At 40.1% G+C, this 21,271-nt stretch overlaps 1 protein-coding gene across 3 annotated transcripts; it reads right to left on the bottom strand.

Annotated features, from left to right (window-relative positions):
• Positions 1–1,766: 1,766 nt before the first annotated feature.
• Positions 1,767–19,998, bottom strand: spon2b (spondin 2b, extracellular matrix protein). 3 transcript variants are annotated; one of them, XM_059965609.1, is made up of 7 exons: positions 19,624–19,998; positions 19,031–19,270; positions 13,348–13,571; positions 11,556–11,747; positions 7,749–7,850; positions 7,015–7,192; positions 1,767–5,461 (listed from the first exon to the last, which is right to left on the bottom strand). In XM_059965609.1, exons 2-7 carry the CDS (start codon positions 19,233–19,235, stop codon positions 5,283–5,285), a joined length of 1,080 nt encoding a protein of 359 aa, XP_059821592.1. In that variant the 5' UTR covers positions 19,236–19,270; positions 19,624–19,998; the 3' UTR covers positions 1,767–5,282. The 3 variants fall into 3 exon arrangements, with proteins under 3 accessions (XP_059821592.1, XP_059821593.1, XP_059821594.1); XM_059965610.1 differs by having other exon boundaries at positions 19,031–19,998; XM_059965611.1 differs by lacking the exon at positions 7,749–7,850.
• Positions 19,999–21,271: the final 1,273 nt, after the last annotated feature.

Raw genomic sequence — 21,271 nt, 5'->3', positions numbered from 1 at the left:
TACCTAGTTCTAGTAAGATTTATAAAGTGTATTCTGTAACCGTACATGGTGTGCAGTCTGATCTTGTGTGTGCGTGTTTGTACCAGTGTGCATTTCACAGCATCCACATATACGGGAGGCGCGGTTTGGCGGGTGGACTGATTTCCCCTAGACATACACCAGCCAATGGCATAAGTGTTACAGTAGAATACTGCAAGCAGTTAAAGGCAAACAGTGTTAGCCTTTTGTACAGTTTTATTCTCCAGATCCACTGAAGGATGTACTTCCCTTAAGAAACAGGTTGGTTTCTTGTACAGGGAGGATGGAGTTAGCTAGGAGTGTTGGGTACAGGAAACCCCTTGCAGTGATGGTGAGACCTTCTATGCAAAGTTTGAACAAGCTTGCCCTGTATTAGATAGAAGTTAGAACAGGGGTTCACAACCTTTTTTATGCCATGAACCAATACTATTAAACAAGGGGTGTGTGAACCCCAGGTTGAGAATCTTTACGTTAGAAGAATAAGAGGTAATTTTATTTAGAGATATAAAATTCTAAGAAAGGTAGATGGTGTGATAATATGCTTCCTTAGTGGTTTGTCAGATGGTAACTCCCATTCACAGGTAGGAAGAATAGGTGATAATAAGTGCTGCTCAATTAAACAATACAAATTCAGGCAAAAAAAGTGCCATGGAGGTAAAATAACAGCCATGATTCTATTAAAGGACAGAACAGAAGCAATGGGCCAAATGTCCTACTTCTGTTTCTGCTTCTTATGTTTTAATAACATTTAGAAGACAACCAACTACATTTTCATGAAAGGTTATCAGGAGATATGGCTGCAGGCCAAGCAACTGCTTTGCTGAGCATCTGCATTCCATCTGCTGTGGCTTTCTGGAGCTCACAGCTGCTGGCCGTTTTAATTCAACCTCCCCCTCCATACCAACATGTCCGTCATCGGCCTCCTCCACTGCTAGTGTGAGAAGACAAACTAGAGGAATAGCTCCATATATTCTGCCTTTATAGCGGGAACATTGAATTTTCCAATTAATTTATTTATTTATTGAAATACAGCACAGAATAGGCCTTACCTGCCCTTCGAGCCATGCCACCCAGTAATCCCATGATTTAATTTTAGCCTAATCATGGGTGAATTTACAATGACCAATTAACCTACCAACCAGTATGTCTTTGAACTGTAGGAGGAAACTGGAGCACTCGGAGGAAACCCAGGTGACCACGGGGAGAGTATACAAACTCCTTATAGGCAGCAGCGGGAATTGCACCTAACCATTATGCTACCACATCTCCACTTATTTCAGGTAAACTATTCCCACTCTGTCCCCTTTCTCCTCCTGATTTACCCATTTCCTCTTAAGAAGCTCTTGCTCCACCCCTTATCTCTACCTTCTGTCTCTCAGTCTGTGAAGGAAATTGAACCAAAATGTCAATTGCTAGATGCTGCCTGACCCACTGAGTTCCTCCAGCACCTTATGTGTTACTCTAGAGATTTGCTGTCACCTTTTTGCATCAAGTACATGGGTACATGAAGTATTCCACCTTTAGAATTTGGTTAAAATTGTGGATATGGAATACAAAGTACATCTGCTGCTTTGATATCCATTTTGTGTTATTAAATACAGATCAGTTTTACCATTTGAGGCCAAATGTGCCTCAGCAGAAACTTATGGATCAAGGATCTGGTAATCTATATAAAAATAACCAAAGAATGAGTTAAGTTTAGTTCTGACTTAATTTTTCTATTTAGAGCATGATTTTCCCCATTTAGAACAAGCAGACAAAACATTTATTCTTTAATTGGATTCAAACAAGTACAAAAGATATTCACTTATGCAACTATAGAATTAAATACAACAATGTACAAGCAGTCAAGTATATACAAATACATGTTCAGTGGAAATAAAGAACTTGGAAAACAGCAAACACAGGGCCTTTTGGAAGTACAGACTGTGGCACACAAGCAGAAGATATCAGCTAATGGTGGCAATATCTGTTCTAGTAGTCCTTTTTGAATTGAAATTATGCACAATGCAAAAATTCAAAATTAAGAATCCTAAGTGCAAGTGCAAATTGATTTTGTGCATCCATTTAACGAAATACAAATCCGAGCACAGTACCACTCATGCATTTTAAGAGTACATCTGAACAGAGGAATATGAGCAGGCCATCGAGCACTTCACATTCAGTCAGATCACATTGGCCTGTGCTTCACCAGTGTACCTGGCTTTGTCAGTATCCTTCAACACCACACTTAACAAAGCACTCAATCTCAGTTTTGAACATTTCAATTGACTCAATTGTTAGATGGAATTTTCCAAATTTCAGCTGTTCTTTGTGTGAAAATATCCTTCCTGATTTAAATTCTCAATGGTCTAATGGTCAAGGATATTTTTTCTCTGATAGCAGAGCTTCCATCTTGTTATTAAACACTTAGATTGCTTTAAGTACTGCTATTAAACTTCCTTGATCAACTTAAGTACCATCAAATTAAAACAATCCTATATCCTTTCTAAACTGAAACTGTTAATACAACCTGCTCTCACAGTTGTGCTCTGGTATTATATGGGTGAATTAAGTCAGAAGTACAGTTTACATAAAATGAACTAATATTCACTGCATATTATCCATACCAGAGATAAAGGCAGATTACTGCTCATGTACCATATATCCAAGCTCTGCCAATGCATTCCACACTTCAATCCCAACATTTCATTGATCCACAATTTAGAAGAGGAGATAAGATGTTCATATATATTTTACATAAAGTAAATTTATGTAAATAAATTTTGTGTTAGGAAAGAATACACAATTGAAATATTGACCAGCAGTCATCATAAGCATGGCTTGTGTTTGGCATAATACTCATGCAGCATGGATATTGAAAACAAAAATTAGAAAAATGGTGAAACAGTATTGTATAATCTTGTTTTGAGGAGAACAGTCAATTCTTGTGCAATACACACAATGTTCTGGAGGAGCTCAGCAGATCAGACAGCATCTATTGATGGGAATAAACTGTCGACATTTTGGGCCAAGACCTTTCATCAGGACTCCTGATGAAGGTGAAGAAGAGTCTCAGCCCCATAGTTGACTGTTTATTCCTGAGTACCTCCAGCACATTGTGTGTATTGCTCTAGATTTCCAGCATCTGCAGTACCTCTTGAGTCAAAGACTTGTGTTGCAACCTTTCATCAGAAGTATGACTGGTTCTAATGAAGGGACCCAAAATATTAGCAGTTTCTCCTTCCACAAATGCTGTCCGGCCTGCTGAGTGCTTCTAGCATTTCTACTTTTCTTTCAGATTTACAACATCTGCAGTTCTTTGATTTATAAACTGTATATTTTCACATGTATCCTACAAGTTTGAAAGCCCCCACAAGTTCTTAACTCAGCAGTACCAGCAATTTAAAAAAACTTTGCTCAACTAAAATAATTTTCATTATACTCTGTTGTTGTGTGTTGCATAATTAATTTGAGATACTATTTCAAAGTGGGACTTTAATACCAAAGACACCAACTTTCCCTCAAGTTCGGAGTAGCTAGAATCACCAGGGATGTGAATAGTACAGTAGTTATGTTAATGCAAATTATTACTTGTAATTGGAATACCTGTATGAGAAATCGTGTTCAATTTGAAGAATCTGGAATAGAGAATATAACATTTTCATCAAATCTAGTTGTTTTACTAGTCTCATTTAGAAAAAAAGAAATGTGCTGACCACACCCACATTGACCAACATGTCATACCACCATGTTGAACTTCTCTTAAGTACCTTAACAAATCAATAAGGATGAGTGCTCACTAGGAGCCTCTCAATTTATCGACATGAAAACATTCTGGGAAATCCCAGAGATGATATCCTAACCATTTCTGTTCTATGGCTGGTTAATGAAGCTATATACTGTATATTCAAATGACTCTTCCACAGATTTGATTTCTCTCTTCATGAAGAATCATGCATACTACTCTATCCCACAAACAATGGTTAAAATTATTGGTTTACTGTACAAATTTCCTAAGAAGTTGTCTGAAATCCAATCATTTTCATGACATCACAAAATGTCTTGCATCAATATATCAATCACATAAATCTATATGTTTTAGTCAATATTGGATCCCCAGCAGAACATTAGATAATTGGTAAATTCCAGTGAACATTAATTGGTTTGAGAGACCTATAGAAATACATAAAAACTGTTCTAATATCAAGGATATATTTATATATATATTTCTATACACATATTGTATTTTTTGGCTTTTGATTTTAATTAACACTAGTGCTAACATTTCAGGAGACAACTTCTTCACTAGCAAAATAATTAAAAACAGTATGTTAAACTTTACATTGAAACACATTAATTTCCTTGATGAGCAATGTAGATATTTATAAAGAGAAAAGCTGGGCTAAAAGAGTTCCATTAATTAATGCACCATTTATTTGTAATATTTTGATTAGACTTCCACTCAAAAGATAGAACTGGGTAAAAGGGGAACTGAAATGTGTGGCAAAATGCTTGTAGTTAATGTCAAAATGCTTTCTCAAGGGCACTGCTATTTGTTAATGTTCAAGGTCTTCAAATAGTACATGATGTTGTTTGCCAAAGAAAAGTGATTGCAATCTCTTAAGACCCAATCACTCATCTAGTTAATTTATAGAACAAGGCAACTCTTAAATAAGAACACATGGGCAAAAGCACATCAACATCACTATTTTTAAATAATTCTTTTGGCTATTATCTTAGAACTATTAATTAGCTACTGCACATTGCCAGGTAATTAAATTCAGATTATAAAATTAAAACTAAAATAGTCATCGATCTTCTTGTATAAATATTATCACAAAGGAAGATTCTAGACGGCATCACATTTGCCATCCACATCGTAAAGCAGCATAGAACATAAAGATTTGTGTAAATTGAAATGGAGCACAGTATAAATAATGCAAGATGCTGGGAGTGATTTCAAAGCTGCATTCTAATCTACGAGCTCGCTTAAGAGATGAGTTACCACTATGTATCGATGACTATAGTTTTGATTCAAGGCTTACACTAATTTCTGGATTATTGATGCTAAACAAGGTAGAGAGAAACTGAATTTTTCAACCAGCAAACTTCAAACTTGACAGAATAAAAATAGTGTTAACACGGAATAACTGTCAATGCAGCTGGCATTTAAAAACCTAGATTATTAACAACTGAGTTCATTGGTATTGCATGAGTATCCCATCTTTGGTAAGATTCAGTCCTTAAAATCCAACAAAAGTTGTCACCACTGGGTGGCGCTGTTACACGCAATTGTGCAGAACACATTGCTCCTCCTCCTCGAGCACTGGGCATGGGTTACCATTATTGGCTGGTTTCAACCTGATGTAGCGAGTGCGGTGCTTAATCCCCACCTCTGTGCATTTCCCCGTGCACAGGCCCCAGGAAGACCACGTGGAAACTTCACAATCCAGTGGGGTTTCTGTAATGGAATATGCAATCAGTTGTGATTGTTTAATGCAAAAAAAAGAGTTGCAAGAGAAATTGCATTCTCAGAAGACATCGTTAAGTGAAATGAAACCAGTATTGTTATTTTAAAATTAATTATTGGTTAGTCAATTGATGAAATAGTAAAAATCAATTTCAATTACTCCTTGTCAACAGTTGTTTTATATTCCTATAAAGGCCTTTCAAAATGATCTACCTCCCAAAGCAGAATCTCATGAACAAAATAAGTGATGCTTATGTGACTTATATTGGATGTATACCAGTTAAGAATTGTAGAACATGATTAACATTTAGTGCTAAGATTCCAGCAAGTATCTTTTCCCCAAGATTGTAATGTCTAATACTGGAGGGCATGCATGTAAAATGAGTAGGGATAAGTTGAAAGGAGATATGCGGGGCAAGCTTTTTGTTAATGCATACAGTAATCGATTTTACTAGTCATACTTACTGCCAGGTTTTAGTATATGGAACAATATATATCACAAGCAGCAAATGTCCCAGCACTGATGCCTGCAATACACCACCAGACTTATGTGATTTTTTTTTTCCAAATTCTATTCTGTAACATAAGAGAATTATCTAGTCCCTAATTGGGCTTGAGAAGGTCGTAGTGGCGAGCTACATTCTGGTACTGTTGGATCTTGTTGTGGGATTGAGAGTTTCCAGAATTGGTATTTTTCCATGAGTAAGCCTCTATTTCACCATTTTGATTTCAAGGCCTAGGAGTAAGAAGATGAGCTCTGAAATAGGAACTAGTGGAACCTTTTGAATTATGATTCCACAAGCTTCACGAACACAGAATGGTACAGAGCAGGAACATGTCCTTCAACCCACAATGTTGTACCAAACTAGGTAAGCTAGCAACTAATGAAAACTAATCCATTCTGCCTATACCCTGTCTAAATCCCTCCATTCTCAATACATTTATGTGCCTATCTAAGATCCTCTTAACCACCTCTATCAGATTTGCCTCTACTACCACCCTTGGCAGCGTTTTCCAAGCACCCATCACAGTCTGTTTAAAAAAGAGCTTGCCCTGCACGACTCCGTTGAACGCCCCCACTCGCCTTAAGTGCATGCCCTCTAGTAATGGACGTTACAACCCTGGCAAAAAGGCTTGATGGGTGAAGCAGTCTTTTCTCCTTTCAAGTTTTCTTAAATTAACAAAATATCTAACTAAACTGGTACTTTAATGTATTGAATTAATGGAAATAAACAGGAAAAACCATGATTTAATTGCACGGGAAACTAAAGCCACAATTGGAAGAGCAAAGATTAAGTCAATTCCAGCATGATAGGAAGACATTTGACTCTCTGGCTGTTTCAAACCTTTGAAAGAAGCATCCTGATTTTTCCCATTTAGGCACATAATTTTGTTGGCGATTGAATAATGTGGATAAGGACAAAAATGTTATATAGCAAAAGATTTGAGGTGGATGCTGGGGCCAATCCCATGTTATGCAGATAGCAAATCAGCAGATAATAATTTCCCACTTAAATTTGCATTAAGAGCTTTATATAACACACCTGACACAGAGTCATCTATTTCGTTTCCCATGGGAAAAAGATTGGATTGAACTGTAGAAATCCCAATTAACTGGCTATCCTTCAGCCTAGTCAGTGTTACTCTTGCAATTGCAGGCAGTTGCTTCAGTCTGGGATAGAAGAATGAGTTTGCAGGATGACTTGGTGAACTTGACGTTATCTACATGATAGAGGCACATTAAACAGTCAAGTATAAAAGTACAGTCAACAAGACATTTGTATCTCAATCACTAAAACGTTAGCATGAAGTAGATAATATATAATTGGTTTCTGAAACCATGAAGATTTTGTAAATTATTTTATTCTGTCATGTTCTTCTATGAAAATACAAAGAAACATTGGATGTCAGGTAATTATAACATAACAACTCATACATTACCAGTATGCAAATCAGAGAACTTGTGATCCTAGAAGCTAGTATCTTCCCTCATTTAATGCGAGTTAATACTTAGAAATTTAAAGAAACTGTCTTGCAATAGAAATTGACAAATGTAAAATAGTAAGTGCAAACAAAAGTAAGACCTTCTTTACTTTGGTTAAAAGCTCTGCCCTTATGCTAGAGTATAAATCCCTAAATACAGATTGTGCCTTGCAGATTATGATATTGACCTTGTAGGTATATAAGTCTGCACACATACGAAAAATCAAAACAAAAGACATTGAAACTGAGATAGAAACAGAAAATGCTGATGAGGGGCCTCAGCCCTAAACATCACCTGTTTATTCCTTTCCACAGATGCTGCCTGACCTGCTGGGAGTTCCTCCAGCATTTTATGTGTGTTGCTCTGGATTTCCAGTATCTGCAGATTGTATTTATGCTGGAAACAGTAACAGGTTAGGTCGCGCGTGTAGAAAGAGGAACAGTTAATATATCAGTTCTGAGGCTTTAAGTTTTGACTTAGTTGCCTTTTGCTGCCCTTGTTGAGTGTTGTCAGCATTTTCTGTATAATATCCCTCAGGCGTACTCTGGCTTACATTTCCTGGACGTAATGTCCGATAGAACAGTACGGACACACAAGTAGGAGGACTGCCACTCATATCCACTGACTTCCAGTTCCTCTACACTGCCTTTACGTACACACCATCCACAATGATATTCATGACCACAGATGCATCACAGTCAAGCTCTAGGGTGTCAACAACACATGTGGCACTCTGTGGTCAACCTGGACCACTTCAATTACCATAGGAACTAATTTCTAGAGACAGATCTGGAAATTAGACTCATCATCTGTACAAGAGAATCTAGATCAGGGGTTCCCAACATTTTTATGCCATGTCTCCCTACCATTAACTGAGAGGTCTGTTAGGAGGTTAGGAATACATAAGACATAGAAGCAGAATTAAGCCAACTGGCCTATCGAGTCTGCTTCACCATTCAATTATGGCTGATCCTTTTTTTTTCTTCTCCTTAACCCCAGTTCCCAGCCTTCTCCCTGTAACCTTTGATGCCATATCCAATCAAGAACCTATCAAGCTTTGCCTAAACAACCTGACCTCCACAGCTGCATGTGGCAACAAATTCCACAAATTCACCAACCTTTGGCTAAAGAAATTACTCCACATCTGCTTCACACTACTTGCCCCTCCACCAGTCCTCATATCATCTGCAAACTTGGCAACAAAGCCATCTATTCCATCATCTAAACCATTTATATACAGCATAAAAAGAAGTGGTCCCAGCTCCAACCCCTGCGGAACACCACCAGTCACTGGCAGCCAACCAGAAGAGGATCCTTGTATTCCCACTCACTGCCTCCTACCAATCAGCCAATGTTCTAACCATGTTAGTAACTTTCCTGTAATACCATGGGCTCTTAACTTGGTGAGAAGCCTCGTGTGTGGCACCTTGTCAAAAGCCTTCTGAAAGTCCAAATTTAAAACATTCACTGCATCCCCTTTATCTAACCTACTTGTAATCTCCTTAGAATTCCAAAAGGTTTGTCAGGTATGTTTTTCCCTGAAGGAAACCATGTTGACTTTGTACTATCTTGTCCTGTGTCACTAAGTACTCTCATCCTTAACAATTGACTCCAACATCTTCCCAACCACTGAGGTCAGGCTTACTAGTCTTTAATTTCCTTTCTGCTGCCTTCCTCCTTTCTTAAAGAGTGGAGTGACATTTGCAATTTTCCAGTCCTCTGGTACCATGCCAGAGTCCAATGATTTTTTGAAAGATAATTTCTAATGTCACCACAATCTCTAACGCTACCTCTTTCAGAACCCTAGAATGCAGTTCATCTGGTCCAGGTTACTTATGTACCTTTAGGTCTTTCAGCTATTTGAGCGCCATCTCTCTTGTAATAGTAACTACACCCACTTCTCTTCCTTCACACACTAGAGCATCAGGTATATTGCTAGTGTCCTCCACAGTGAAGACTGATGCAAAACTCTCATTTAGTTCATCAGCCATCTTCTTGTCCCCCATTATTATTTCTCCTGCCTCATTTCTAGTGGTCCTATATCCACACTCATTTCTCTTTTATTTTTAACATACTTGAAAAAACTTTTACTATCCACTTTGATATTATTTGCTAGCTTGCTTTCATATTTCATTTCTTCTCTTCTAATGATTTTTAGTTGCTCTCTGTAGATTTTTAGAAACTTAACAATTCTCTATCTTCCCACTAATTTTTGCTTTGTTGTATGCCCTTTCTTTTGATTTTACAATGGCTTTGACTTCTCTTGACAGCTATGGTTGTACTATTTTACCATTTAAGTATTTCTTCATTTTTGGAATACATATGTCCTGCACCTTCCTCATTTTTCCCAGAAACAAATGCCATTGCTGCTCTGCTGTCATCCCTGCCAGCAACTCCTTCCAATTTACTTTGGCCAACTCCTCTCTCATACCACTGTAATTTCCCTTACTCCACTGAAATACTACTACATAAGACTTTACTTTCTCCCTATCAAATTTTAACTTGAACTTAATCATATTGTGAGCACTAATTTAAAGGGTTCTTTTACCCTAACTCCCTAATCGCCTCTGGTTCATTACATAACACCCAGTCTAGTATATCTGATCCCCTAGTAGACTCAATGACAAACTGCATTCAACCAACTCACTCTCTTGAGATCCATTATCAACCTGACTTTCCCCAATTGACCTGCATGTTAAAATCTCCCATGACTACCATAATATTGCCTCTTTGACTCGCCTTTTCTATTTTCTGTTGTAACCTCCCAGCCACTGTTGGGAGGCCTGTATATAACTGTCATCAACGTCCTTTTACCCTTGCAGTTTCTTAACTCAACCCACAAGGGTTCAACACCTTCTGATCCTATGTCTCATCTTTCTACTGATTTGATGCCATTCTTTACCAATAGAGTCATACCACCCCCTCTGCCTACCTTCCTATCCCTCCGATATAACATGTAACCTTGGACCTTCAGCTCCCAATTACAATCATCCTTCAGTCATGATTCAGTGATGGCCACAACATCATACCTGGCTCCTTATTTCATAAACTACATGCATTTAGATACAACACCTTGAGTACCATATTTGCTATCCTTTCTGATTCCGCATCCCTAATGACTTGATACTCACCCTGTTGGCTGCAACTAAGTCCCATCACCTGCCTGCCCTTCCTGACGGTCTGACTGCATGCTGTCTTTTCTTTTTTACCATCTATCCTATCCTGAGTCCCTTTACTTTGGTTCCCGCCCCCCTGCCAAATTAATTCAAACCCTCCCCAACAGCTCTAACAAAACTGCCCACAAGAATATTGGTTCCCCTTGGGTTCAGGTGCAAGACATCACTCTTGAACAGGTCATACCTCCCCTAGAAGAGATCCCAATGATCCAAGAATCTGAAGCCCTGTCCCCCGCACCAGCTTCTCAGCCACGCATTTATCTGCCAAATCATCCTGTTTCTACCTTCACTTGTGCGTGACACAGGCACAATCCAGTAATCCAGAAATTTCTACCTGAGAGGTCCTGCTTCTCAGCTTTCTACCTAGCTCTCTAAATTCTCTTTTCAGGACTTCATTGCTTTTTCTTCCTATGTCATTGGTACCAATATTTACTAAGACATCTGGCTGCTCCCCCTCCCTCTCCAAAATATTGTGGACACCATCTGAGACATCCCTGACCCTGGCACCTGGGAGGCAACTTACCATCTAGGTGTCCCGTTCACATCCACAGAATCTCCTGTCTGTTCCCCTCGCTATCGAGTCTCCTATCACTTCCACTCCCTTCTTCTCTCTCTTTCCCTTCTGCACCACTGACCCATAGTCAGTGCCTGTAACCTGGTCGCCGTGGCATTCTCCCAGGAGGTCATCGCCCACTAAAAGATCCAAAGCAGTTTTCTTGTTTTTGAGGGGAATGGCCAAAGGGGTGCTCTGCTCTAACTGCCTATTTCCATTTCTCCTGACAGTCACACAGCTACTCGCCTGTTCTAAGTCTTCACAATCTGAAAAAGAAATTAACATTTTGACCACAAAACTACTGATAGCATACTGGTAAGTTCTCCATTTAATGCCTGTACTTTGTCTGGATGTTTTCCATTATATTGTTACCTCAGTGATTGTCTCTTGGGGAATAGTTGCAAAATTTGGAGATGAGAAAGTGAAGCCACTGTCTGTTCCAGCATCATGGGGATACAGATCCATGAGGACTTGCTCCTTCCAAGTATCTCCTTCACACAAATTCAGACTGTCACTACCTACAAACCAGTCCGGACTTGGCACAATGCGAGCAATGAAGGACAGCTGGAAATAAGCACAAGGGACATGGTTAATTCGAATTCTTCAGCAGGCTCCCTTGCATCCATTAAGATGGGTAAGAAAATATTGGGTGAATACCTTGTGTGTGTGCCAGCAATTTTTATTTAATTTTATAGATTTTGCGGATGTTTTCCCATTCAATTTCAGATGCAAACTGGGCTGATACTGGTGTTAGAGAGATACACAGTTCACAAAGAAATGCCAACAGCCAAGCAGTAATGTGCAAAGGTGTGGATTTGTTCTGTTTTAGTGCTGAGGACATGCAGGCTCCATTCTCCAGGAGTGTGTTTTGAACAGATACTGCATCTGCCATTTGCCTAGAGTAGGCTTGCTGTGTGTTGAAGTTGCGGAGATGCAGGCTCTGCCCCTATACTGAAGTGGACTTGGAGTGTATTAGTGCCAGAGATGGCTGTCTCAACCAAAGCCACTGAAAAGGAGAAAAGAGTGCTACCAGCTTATTCTCTTTTCTCAGGGGGGAGGTTTGAGAGCTATGGGTGATCTCAGAGGACAGTGTTGAGGCAGCTGAATATATGGCCAACAATTATCGAAGGAGAATGGCCTAAAACACCCTGGATAGCACTGGTTTCAGGGTCATTGCAGAACTAAGCAGAGGAGACCATGAATGGTTTTGAACATGGGTAGGACTTTAAAGCCACGCCACTGTTTAACTAGAAACCAATGCAGGTACAGACAAGATGGGCAAACTGATGTGCATACAAATTACAGTACCAGCAAAGATTTTAGAGAGCAAAGAGTATTGAATTGACATAAGAATACAAGGGGGCATCCAGGAATATCTTAGAACTTTCAAATTGAGAATAAAGGCTTCAGCAGCAGCTAATTGTAGTTAAAAACACAGCTACTATGACAGAGCTTACAGTGCTTGGTTTTAATATTGGTATGTACACTCTGGCCACTTTATTAAGCACACCTGCTCATTAATGCAAATATCTAATCAGCCAATCATTTGGCAGCAAGTCAATAGATAAAAACATACAGACGTGGTCGAGAAGTTCAGTTGGTGTTCAGAGCAAACATCAGAATGGGGAAGAAATGTAATCTAGGTGACTTTAAACAATGGAATGAATGTTGGTGGTCTGAGTGTCTCAGAAACTACAAATCTTCTGGGATTTTCATGCAGAACTAGAGCTTAGAGCATGGTGGGAAAAGCATCCAGTGAGTAGCAGCTCTATGAGTGAAAAAGCCTTGTTAATGAGAGAGGTCAGAGGAGAATAGCCAGACTGGTTCAAGCTGACAGGAAGGGGACAATAACTCAAGTTACCACATGTTACAACAATGGTGTGCAGAAGAGCATTTCTGAACACACATGTCAAACTTTGAAGTGGATGGGCTAAGGCAGCAGAAAACCACAATCGTACATAGCTATATTAGCTATAGGAGGTATTTAATGAAGTAGCCACTAAATGTATATATGAGCCAAAGTTCATGTGTAACAGACAAAGGCATGAAACGTCCAGTTCAGCTCTGGACAGTTGTGATAGAATAGGATAAGATGGAGGTTTGGGAAATATTGCAGGTTAAATTATTAAACGATGTTTATTAACACAGGGAGGTGAATACTTACAAGAGAATGCCTGGCATGCACCTCAAACTCAGTTGATGTCTGTTCCACACCACTAGGGACAGCTGGTGCTGAGAAAACTCCATAGACACTTTGGATTTTCTCGCCTGATGCTTCAACCTCTCTCATCAATGGCCAGGCCTCGCCTTTCTCCACAAACTCCCGCACTCCATTACTGGCATATTCGCCCAGCCGCCACATGTGGTAATCGCTGCTGTGGGTGACCACTGCATAAAGAAGAGCCTCAATTTTATTCATTAAAAAACATAACACCAAAAAACCAATGTCCAATTACTGTTTCCAGAAAAAGAAATCCAGTTAAGGAAGTCCCCATTACTACACCACTATCTACACTTGATAGAAGGCCATTTGACCTGCAAAGTCTTTACTGACTCCATTCAAAATCAGTCCATTTACTCCAACTTCCCCAAAGCCCTGTATAGTCCTTTCCCATCAGGTAATTATCTCGAGCTCTTATGAACATGGCAATTAAATCTGATTCCACGATTCTCCCAGCAATGTAATCCAGATCCTTACCACTGATTGCTATGAACAATTTTCCTCATTAATTTTGATTACTTTGCTAATCATTTCATTCTTTGCCCCTTTTTCTTCATCTTCTTACCAATGGGAACAGTCTTAGACATATTGGTTGAGGACTGAATGTTGGCTGAGGGACTTGCTTTACATCTCCAAATAGTATAATTGATGCTTTTGCATTCATCCAATATCAGGCAGAATCTCAACTTAACATCCAGGAGATGGTCCTCCAGCTGTGCACGCTCCCTTGGTATTGGAATTAATTGTTAGCTCAAATTTTGAGCTCCAGTCCAGTCCTCGAGATACATAAATGCCAAAGTGCTACCTTCGTGCCATTAACAAGTTTCCTATCAATAATTTCTACAACACAGAGATAATTTAGCTTGAGGACAATAAGTCAATCAGTTTGGACCAAGATGAGGAGACAGTTCTTCACGCAGAGAATAGCAAATCTTCGTAATTATTTATTCCAGAGGCTGTGAATGCCTAGCTATTCAGCATGATGAGGAATATGGTGGTTGAGTAAGAAAGTGAACTTGAAGCACAGGATTAGCCAAATCAACTGACAGAACAGGCTGAGCAGGTCATACAGTTCCCTGCTGCTGTGCTTTTTTTATAGTGTCAAAGTGACCCAACTTGCTGTCATACCAAACATTTCTTTCTTCCCCAATTTTTAATACCAAAATAACGGATTTTTTTCTTTAAATGCGTTCCATGGTTCTTCTTTGTTTCATGACTGGGGGAAGACGAATCTCAGAGTTGTATACGGCATACATATTTTGATTAGAAATGAATAAGACCTGACTTTTGAATTTTAAGTTTTGGGATAAATTAGCAATATGGTTAATGAACTGAGATGCAGTAACACTGAAACCACTTTTATAAACATAAAGGAAGTTCATTCACCCAACATACATAGAATTAAAGGTTAAATTTGAATGTCCAAGCTGGGCTTCAGGCAGAGATAAGTGGAAAGTACAGAAAAGAAACTGGAGATTTGGTGTGTCACCAAAGACATTTGCAGATTTCTATGGATGCAACATGAAGAACATTCTTACTGGCTGGTACATCACTCCATGGCACAGGATCGAAATAAGCTGCAGAAAGTTGTGAATTCAGTCAGCTCCATCATGGGTACTAGCCTCCCCAGCATTCAGGACATCTTCAAGGAGCGATGCCTCAAAAGGGCAGCATCCATCATTCAGACCTCCCATCATCTAAGCGTGCCCTCTTCTCATTGCTACAATCAGGGAGGAAGTAGAGGAGCCTGAAGGCACACTCTCAACGATTCAAGAATAGGTTTTCCCCTCTTCCATCAGATTTCTGAATGGACATTGAACCCATGAACACTACCTCACTACTTTTTTTTCTCTTTTTGCACTATTTAATTTAACTTTTTAAATCTATTTCCTGCAGTCTACAGTTTTAATTATGTATTGCAATGTACTACTGCCACATAACAAACATATTTCATGATATATGCCAGTGATACAAAACCTTATTCTGATTCTGTTGAACAGTCCATTGTAGTCATACAGACAGAACGGAGATTCTTCACTGGAATTTCCACAGCCTGGTGCCAGAAGCTGTTTTTAACCTTCCTCTAAGACAACAGGAAGTTTATGGAAACTGTTCCACTGTATACCTTGAGTGCAGTTGAATTCATCACAGTGCCAAATGTTGGTTATTCCACTAACATCTCCTCCTCCAAAAAATAAAACTTTATCCAGGATAATAGATACTCCTTGATGTGAAGCAAACTACTTTAAACTGCAACCCATGCCAGGATTTTTTTAGAATTTCAGTATTGTACAAAGGGATAGTCTGCTAGGAATTAATTGGCAATGCATTTTAGCTGGATAACTGGTCAGTTAGCAAATCATCAGTATTCAACATACACAGTCCTTCTTTTGAAGTTAGACTGATAGTTTCTGAAGTCTAATAGATCTTAGAAAAAGGAGGAAGCAAGTCACAGAGTGTTTAAAGTATAGCACAGAAACAGCCTCTTCAGCCCACAATATCTGGCTGAACATGATGGCAAATGAAACTAATCCCATCCAATTCAAGATTTATCACTAGCACGGCTTCCTAACAATCCAAAGATTGAGTCTTGAAGGAAAGATGGTACTTGTAGTAGGAGGAGAAAGAAAATAGACAGGATAAAACTACTTATCCAATATAATGCAATGGAAAACATTCTTGTTTATTCCTTTTTCTCAGTAATCTACCCATTGCACATAATAATATCCATAGAAGTGACCATCACATAGTCCTTGCCTTGCCTTCACACTCTGTACTGTGTGTGGCAGTACCATGGTGCTAAATGGAATAGAATCATATCAGATCCTAAATACAATGTGGGACATCGCAGCAGTATTATACAGTATTCTACTACAGTGTGTAACTTCATGGACTAACACATTTGTCACAATCGATAACATCAAGACAGAGATCCAACCCTCCTTCAATAAAGACTTAACGAAAATGAGTTTTCAATGTGGTGAAGTTACAGAAAATGCACACTAAACGATGTGTAACCAACAGTTCTCATCAATCTCACAACCAACTGATCTGATCTAAGCTTTCCAATTCTGCTACATCCCATTCTGAAGAACAATGGATGATTAAACTACTGACAGAAAGCAAAAACTCCAGAAATATTGACAGATGCAGATGTTCGAAATCTGAAGTAAATATCAGTGCCAGCATTCCACAAAGAGAAAGAAAATAATTAGCCTGAAAGGTTAACTTTGTTTCTTTCTCTTTACAGATGCTACCTGACCTGCTGAGTATTTCCAGCACTTCCTAGTTTAATTCCATGAATATTCTACTTTAGGATCTTGGATTCTAACATGTGAATGCGAAAGGTAATGCTAATGCATATGCTGACATCTTCAGGGAGTGTTGCAATGCGGATGCCATTTTTGTTTTCCTCCAGAGTTCCCAGAAGTTAATTCAATGCAGTCCATGTTAAAGCAGTAGATACAGCCAAACCGTTGACCCAGCAAGTTCCAGCTTTAGTGCTTCAGACCCATGCTCCAAACTAGCCATGGTTCTCTATAACTGGATCTCAGACTTCTTGACGGAGAGACCTCAGTCAGTCTGAGTTGACAGCAACATCTCTAGCTAAATTACATTAAGCACTGGCAACCGCCAGGATCTAGCAGTACAGATGTACAATTGTACTGCTGGATCCAGCTCTAACCACATCATTGTTCGCTGATGAGACAACAGAGGTTGGCTTCATCAGCAACAATAATGACTCCGCATACAGAGAGGAAGCAGGACAGCTTGTGGATGGGTGTGAACACAACAACTAAAGTCTCAATAAGGACAAGACTAAATAGATGATTGTTGACCAGGAAGATGTAAGCTGACCATTCCCTACTGCACGTTACAGCTCCTCTGTGGAGAGTATCAGGAGCACCTAATTTCTTGGAGTGCACATCACGGATGATCTCACCTGGTCCTTCAACACCACCTCTTTAGTCAAAATAAATCACAGCAGCTCCACCACTTCCTGAGGAGATTGAAGTGAGCAAGGCTCCCCGTTCCCATTCTAATCACATTCAACTGAAGCACAATCGAGAGTGTCCTGACCAGCTGTATCACCATCTGCTATGGGAATTGCAGAGCATCTGACCACAAAACCCTGCAGCGGATAGTGAGGATTGCTGTGAGAATCTTCAGGGCCTCTCCCCCCCCCCACCCCCATCCAAGACATATACCAAAAGCACTGCATTCTTAGAACCCTCAACTTTGTCAAGGGCCCCTTCCATCGGTCCCACAATTTCTTTGACCTCCTACAATCAGGCAGAAGATACCACAGTACAAGAACAAGAACTGTTCAGCTGGGTAACAGCAACATTAGTATTATACTGTGGTATATTTAACCATATGTCATATATGCTCTTTATATCAACTTGTGTATCTGCAGAATATTTTTATCATCTGTTTTTCTGTTACTATTATGTACTCTATATTCCCTACTTTGTTACCCTATGTGATATATGCACCCTGGTCCCAGAGAAACATTGTTTCATTTAGCTGTATACATATGTACAGTCAAATGACAATAAACTTGAACTTAATTGTCCCAATTCATTGATAGACATGGACGTTTACCTGGACATGCAAAGTAGGACGCAAAGTTAAAGACAAAGCAACAGACACAAAATGCTGGAGGAACTCAGTAGGCCAGGCAGCATCTATGGAAAAAAAGTACAGTCGCCGTTTCGGCCTGAAACCCTTTTGCAGTTCTGTTTAAGTGGAACCCGTTATTCCACTATCCTGGATATTCACTCCTCCTGCAAAAGGCGATGTGCCTTTAGTTCAGTGTGTGTTATCCATAAGATACACTGCAGCAGCACACCAATGCTTCTTCCGATTGACCTTTCGAGTCCACAACTGCCACCATCTCAAACAGCTACAAACACTTGGATAAGCCTCCAGCAACAAGTTCTTCCCTAGGCTCTGCTCTAAATATTTGGCTGATCTCTCAACATCATTGTCAGATTCCTAGAACTCCATAACCAACAGCAGCATGGAATGCCTTTCCTGGGATTACAGTGATTCAAGGTGGAGAGCCACCATCTTCAGAAGAGATTAAGGACCCTCGCCGATCAGTACATGCCCGCTTCGCGTTACTACTATCATGATGGAAGTACTGGAGCCTGAAGACCCATACTCAACATTTTAAGAACAGCGTCTTCCCTCGCAACCATCATATTTCTGAACGGCCCATAAACACGTTATTTGTATTTCACCCACTTATTTTTGAAACGTATGGTAATATTTACACAGTACTGTTGATGCGGAACAGTAACTTTCACTGCATCATGCCCGTGATGATATATATACCTGACTCTGAAATGAAGTTACGGGGGAAATGTCATTAAAGGTAAAGATCCCACCAGGGGGCAGCATCGTTCAGACTTTCAATAGTACCGGGAAGAAATAAATTTCTGACAGAAAAGAATATCTCGTTTTCACCTTAAAACGAATTGTTAGAGGTAGTCTAGACGATCGTAAAGAGTCGGGTTAATTGATCATATTTCCCAATAGATAAGCTGGATCTTGATTTACTGTTATCAGTTTAGCTGAATTAAAACAAAGCCAAGATGATTTTGCCGGGGCGCACACTCACCAATGAGCGGGGACCACTGCGCCGGAGGCCGGTAGAGCGGATATTGTTTGGGGAAGGCAGTGCGGCTCCACTTGCCCGTGAAGACCAGGCTGTACTTGGCGCGGCCCCTCGCCGTACACAGAGGCTCGTCATCCAGGGGAAGACAGCGCGCACAACCCAGTATCGCGACAAGGAGCGTACCAAAAACTTTCCAAACTTTGCACATCGTCGTAACTATCTCTTGGGGGATATGTTTAAGTACTGCGGGAAACAAAAAGGGATCAACATGAATGCATTTGTTGACAGAAAGATTCACCTCATTGGATTTCGATAATAAGCAACATTTCAGTTCTCAGACGTTTAAATCAAGTTTGCATTTGGCAATTTTCTCAATAGAATGTTACATTCCTTCTTCCGGCTGGTGTTAATTCAATGGCTTAACCACGAGGCAAATACAAAGAAGCGAGGAAGAAGAAAATATTTTACAGCAATGTATTAACATTTATTGTTCTTCGTAAATAGTGGAAAAGCAGAAAATGTAGGAAGGGCATGCGCCATCTATTAAATGAGCTGCTGCCTCTCCACGCGTTCTCTGCACAACGCCGTATACTCACTGAATGTTGAGCCTGTTAACTGGCAGGGTTTGCAGGTGTTGAGTAGGGTTGCGGCTGAACCTCTGCAGTAATCGACAGTAACAGCCTGGTATTTATGCTTCGACCGAACCCTCGTTAGGCAAACAATTATTGTAACCTTTCGACCTCACATTTGAGGGTGTGCGCACCGCATTGGCATGTAAAGATGTATTTATTTATTGTTTCTCTAATATCTAAAACCTCCTTTCTAGTGATAGGTTCAAATGTGAGATAGTAAAACACAAATCACCCCTCATTCTTCCACCCCAGGGCAGTTTTGTTACCGCCTTAAAGCTGACATGTACCTATTGTAACACGATTCTAGCAAACTGCCTCTGCCGTTTATGTAGCTTAACAAGTTACACAGTTGTGTTAGTTGAATGTTTTAGGGAGCACTGTGTAATTTTATTGTAAAATAAAACCAGCAACAATTATTGGATGCAATGTCTATCCCAAGAGATTGGAATAACGTTGTTATTTGGGGTGCTGGGACGAATTTGTGAACTATATTTTTCGAGGATAATTTTTTTTCAGCTTCAGCTTTGTGGCCAGATAACTTCCTCTAGGGCTATGAACATCACTGGAAACCAGGATCAATCTATTGTAACGAGAGAAATGTTGACGCTGAGCAAGTATAAAGGTTTACTGGTATTTATAGGAATGATATGATAAACTACGGTATTTCTATATCACCCACGTAACTCCCGTTTATAATGTTTTCATCCCCAACAATGTGGAATGAGCAAACTGATGCTTTGGTGATTTTGTAGCTGTAATTGTCAGAGATGCCGAATCGATTGACTGCGTACACATGCAGTTCGCGAAAGACCGTCTTGCTCTTTTAGGACCTGTATCTGCTCTTCATTCCATCCAGCAGTTTTTTAGACTGCGGGTGTCCAGCAAAGAGGCGGACCCAACCGTTCAGAGGTGTTAAAGAATGGGGGGGGGGGGTGGGATTGGTGGCGACAGGGCGCAGGAATCAGTTGAAAGGTGGCACGGGAGACTGCAGATGCTGGAATCTGCCGCAAGAGTTAATGTGCTGGAGGTCGAGCAGCATCTGTGGGGGGTGGGAGAAGGGGAAATATCGACGTTATGACTAGAAATCCCGCATCAGGTCCAATTCATTTCCTCCCACAGATGCTGCTCGACGCGCTGAGTTCGTCCAAAGCAGACCAGTTCCTCGCAGCATCCAGTGAAGGTTACCGATCAATAACAATCATCTCCCCCGCTCGACCTACTAAATGTCTTAAGTAATTTTACTTTGGTTTCAAGAGGTTCCTCCTCCCCCCACGGCCGAGAATGAGGTCCTGAAGCTTTTGCCACAGACGATAAATCGCATAACGAGGCAATTAACTGCACTGCGAGAGAGAGTCTCCAGTGTTACGGCCACTGGTGCCACTGGTGCTCCCGACGCATGGTCACATCTCCATAGAACTTTAACTTACCATATGTAAAGTTTCAGTGTGCGAGAAACACCCTTAAGGCTGTCTGACCTATAACCTGATTGTAAATCTTTGCCTGTTTTCTGATTTCCCGAATTAACTTCAATCATATGTCGGACTTTCTACCAAGCTCGTAAAGCTCTCCGGTTGAAAAGAACCCCTGCGAACAAGCCACCGCGGCTCTTGCC

Source organism: Hypanus sabinus, chromosome 3, assembly GCF_030144855.1.
Source record: "Hypanus sabinus isolate sHypSab1 chromosome 3, sHypSab1.hap1, whole genome shotgun sequence".
In the NCBI taxonomy this organism is placed as follows: Eukaryota; Metazoa; Chordata; class Chondrichthyes; order Myliobatiformes; family Dasyatidae; genus Hypanus; species Hypanus sabinus.
The sequence above is the reverse complement of the archived record's forward strand: the minus strand, read 5'-3'. Positions and strand labels throughout refer to the sequence as shown.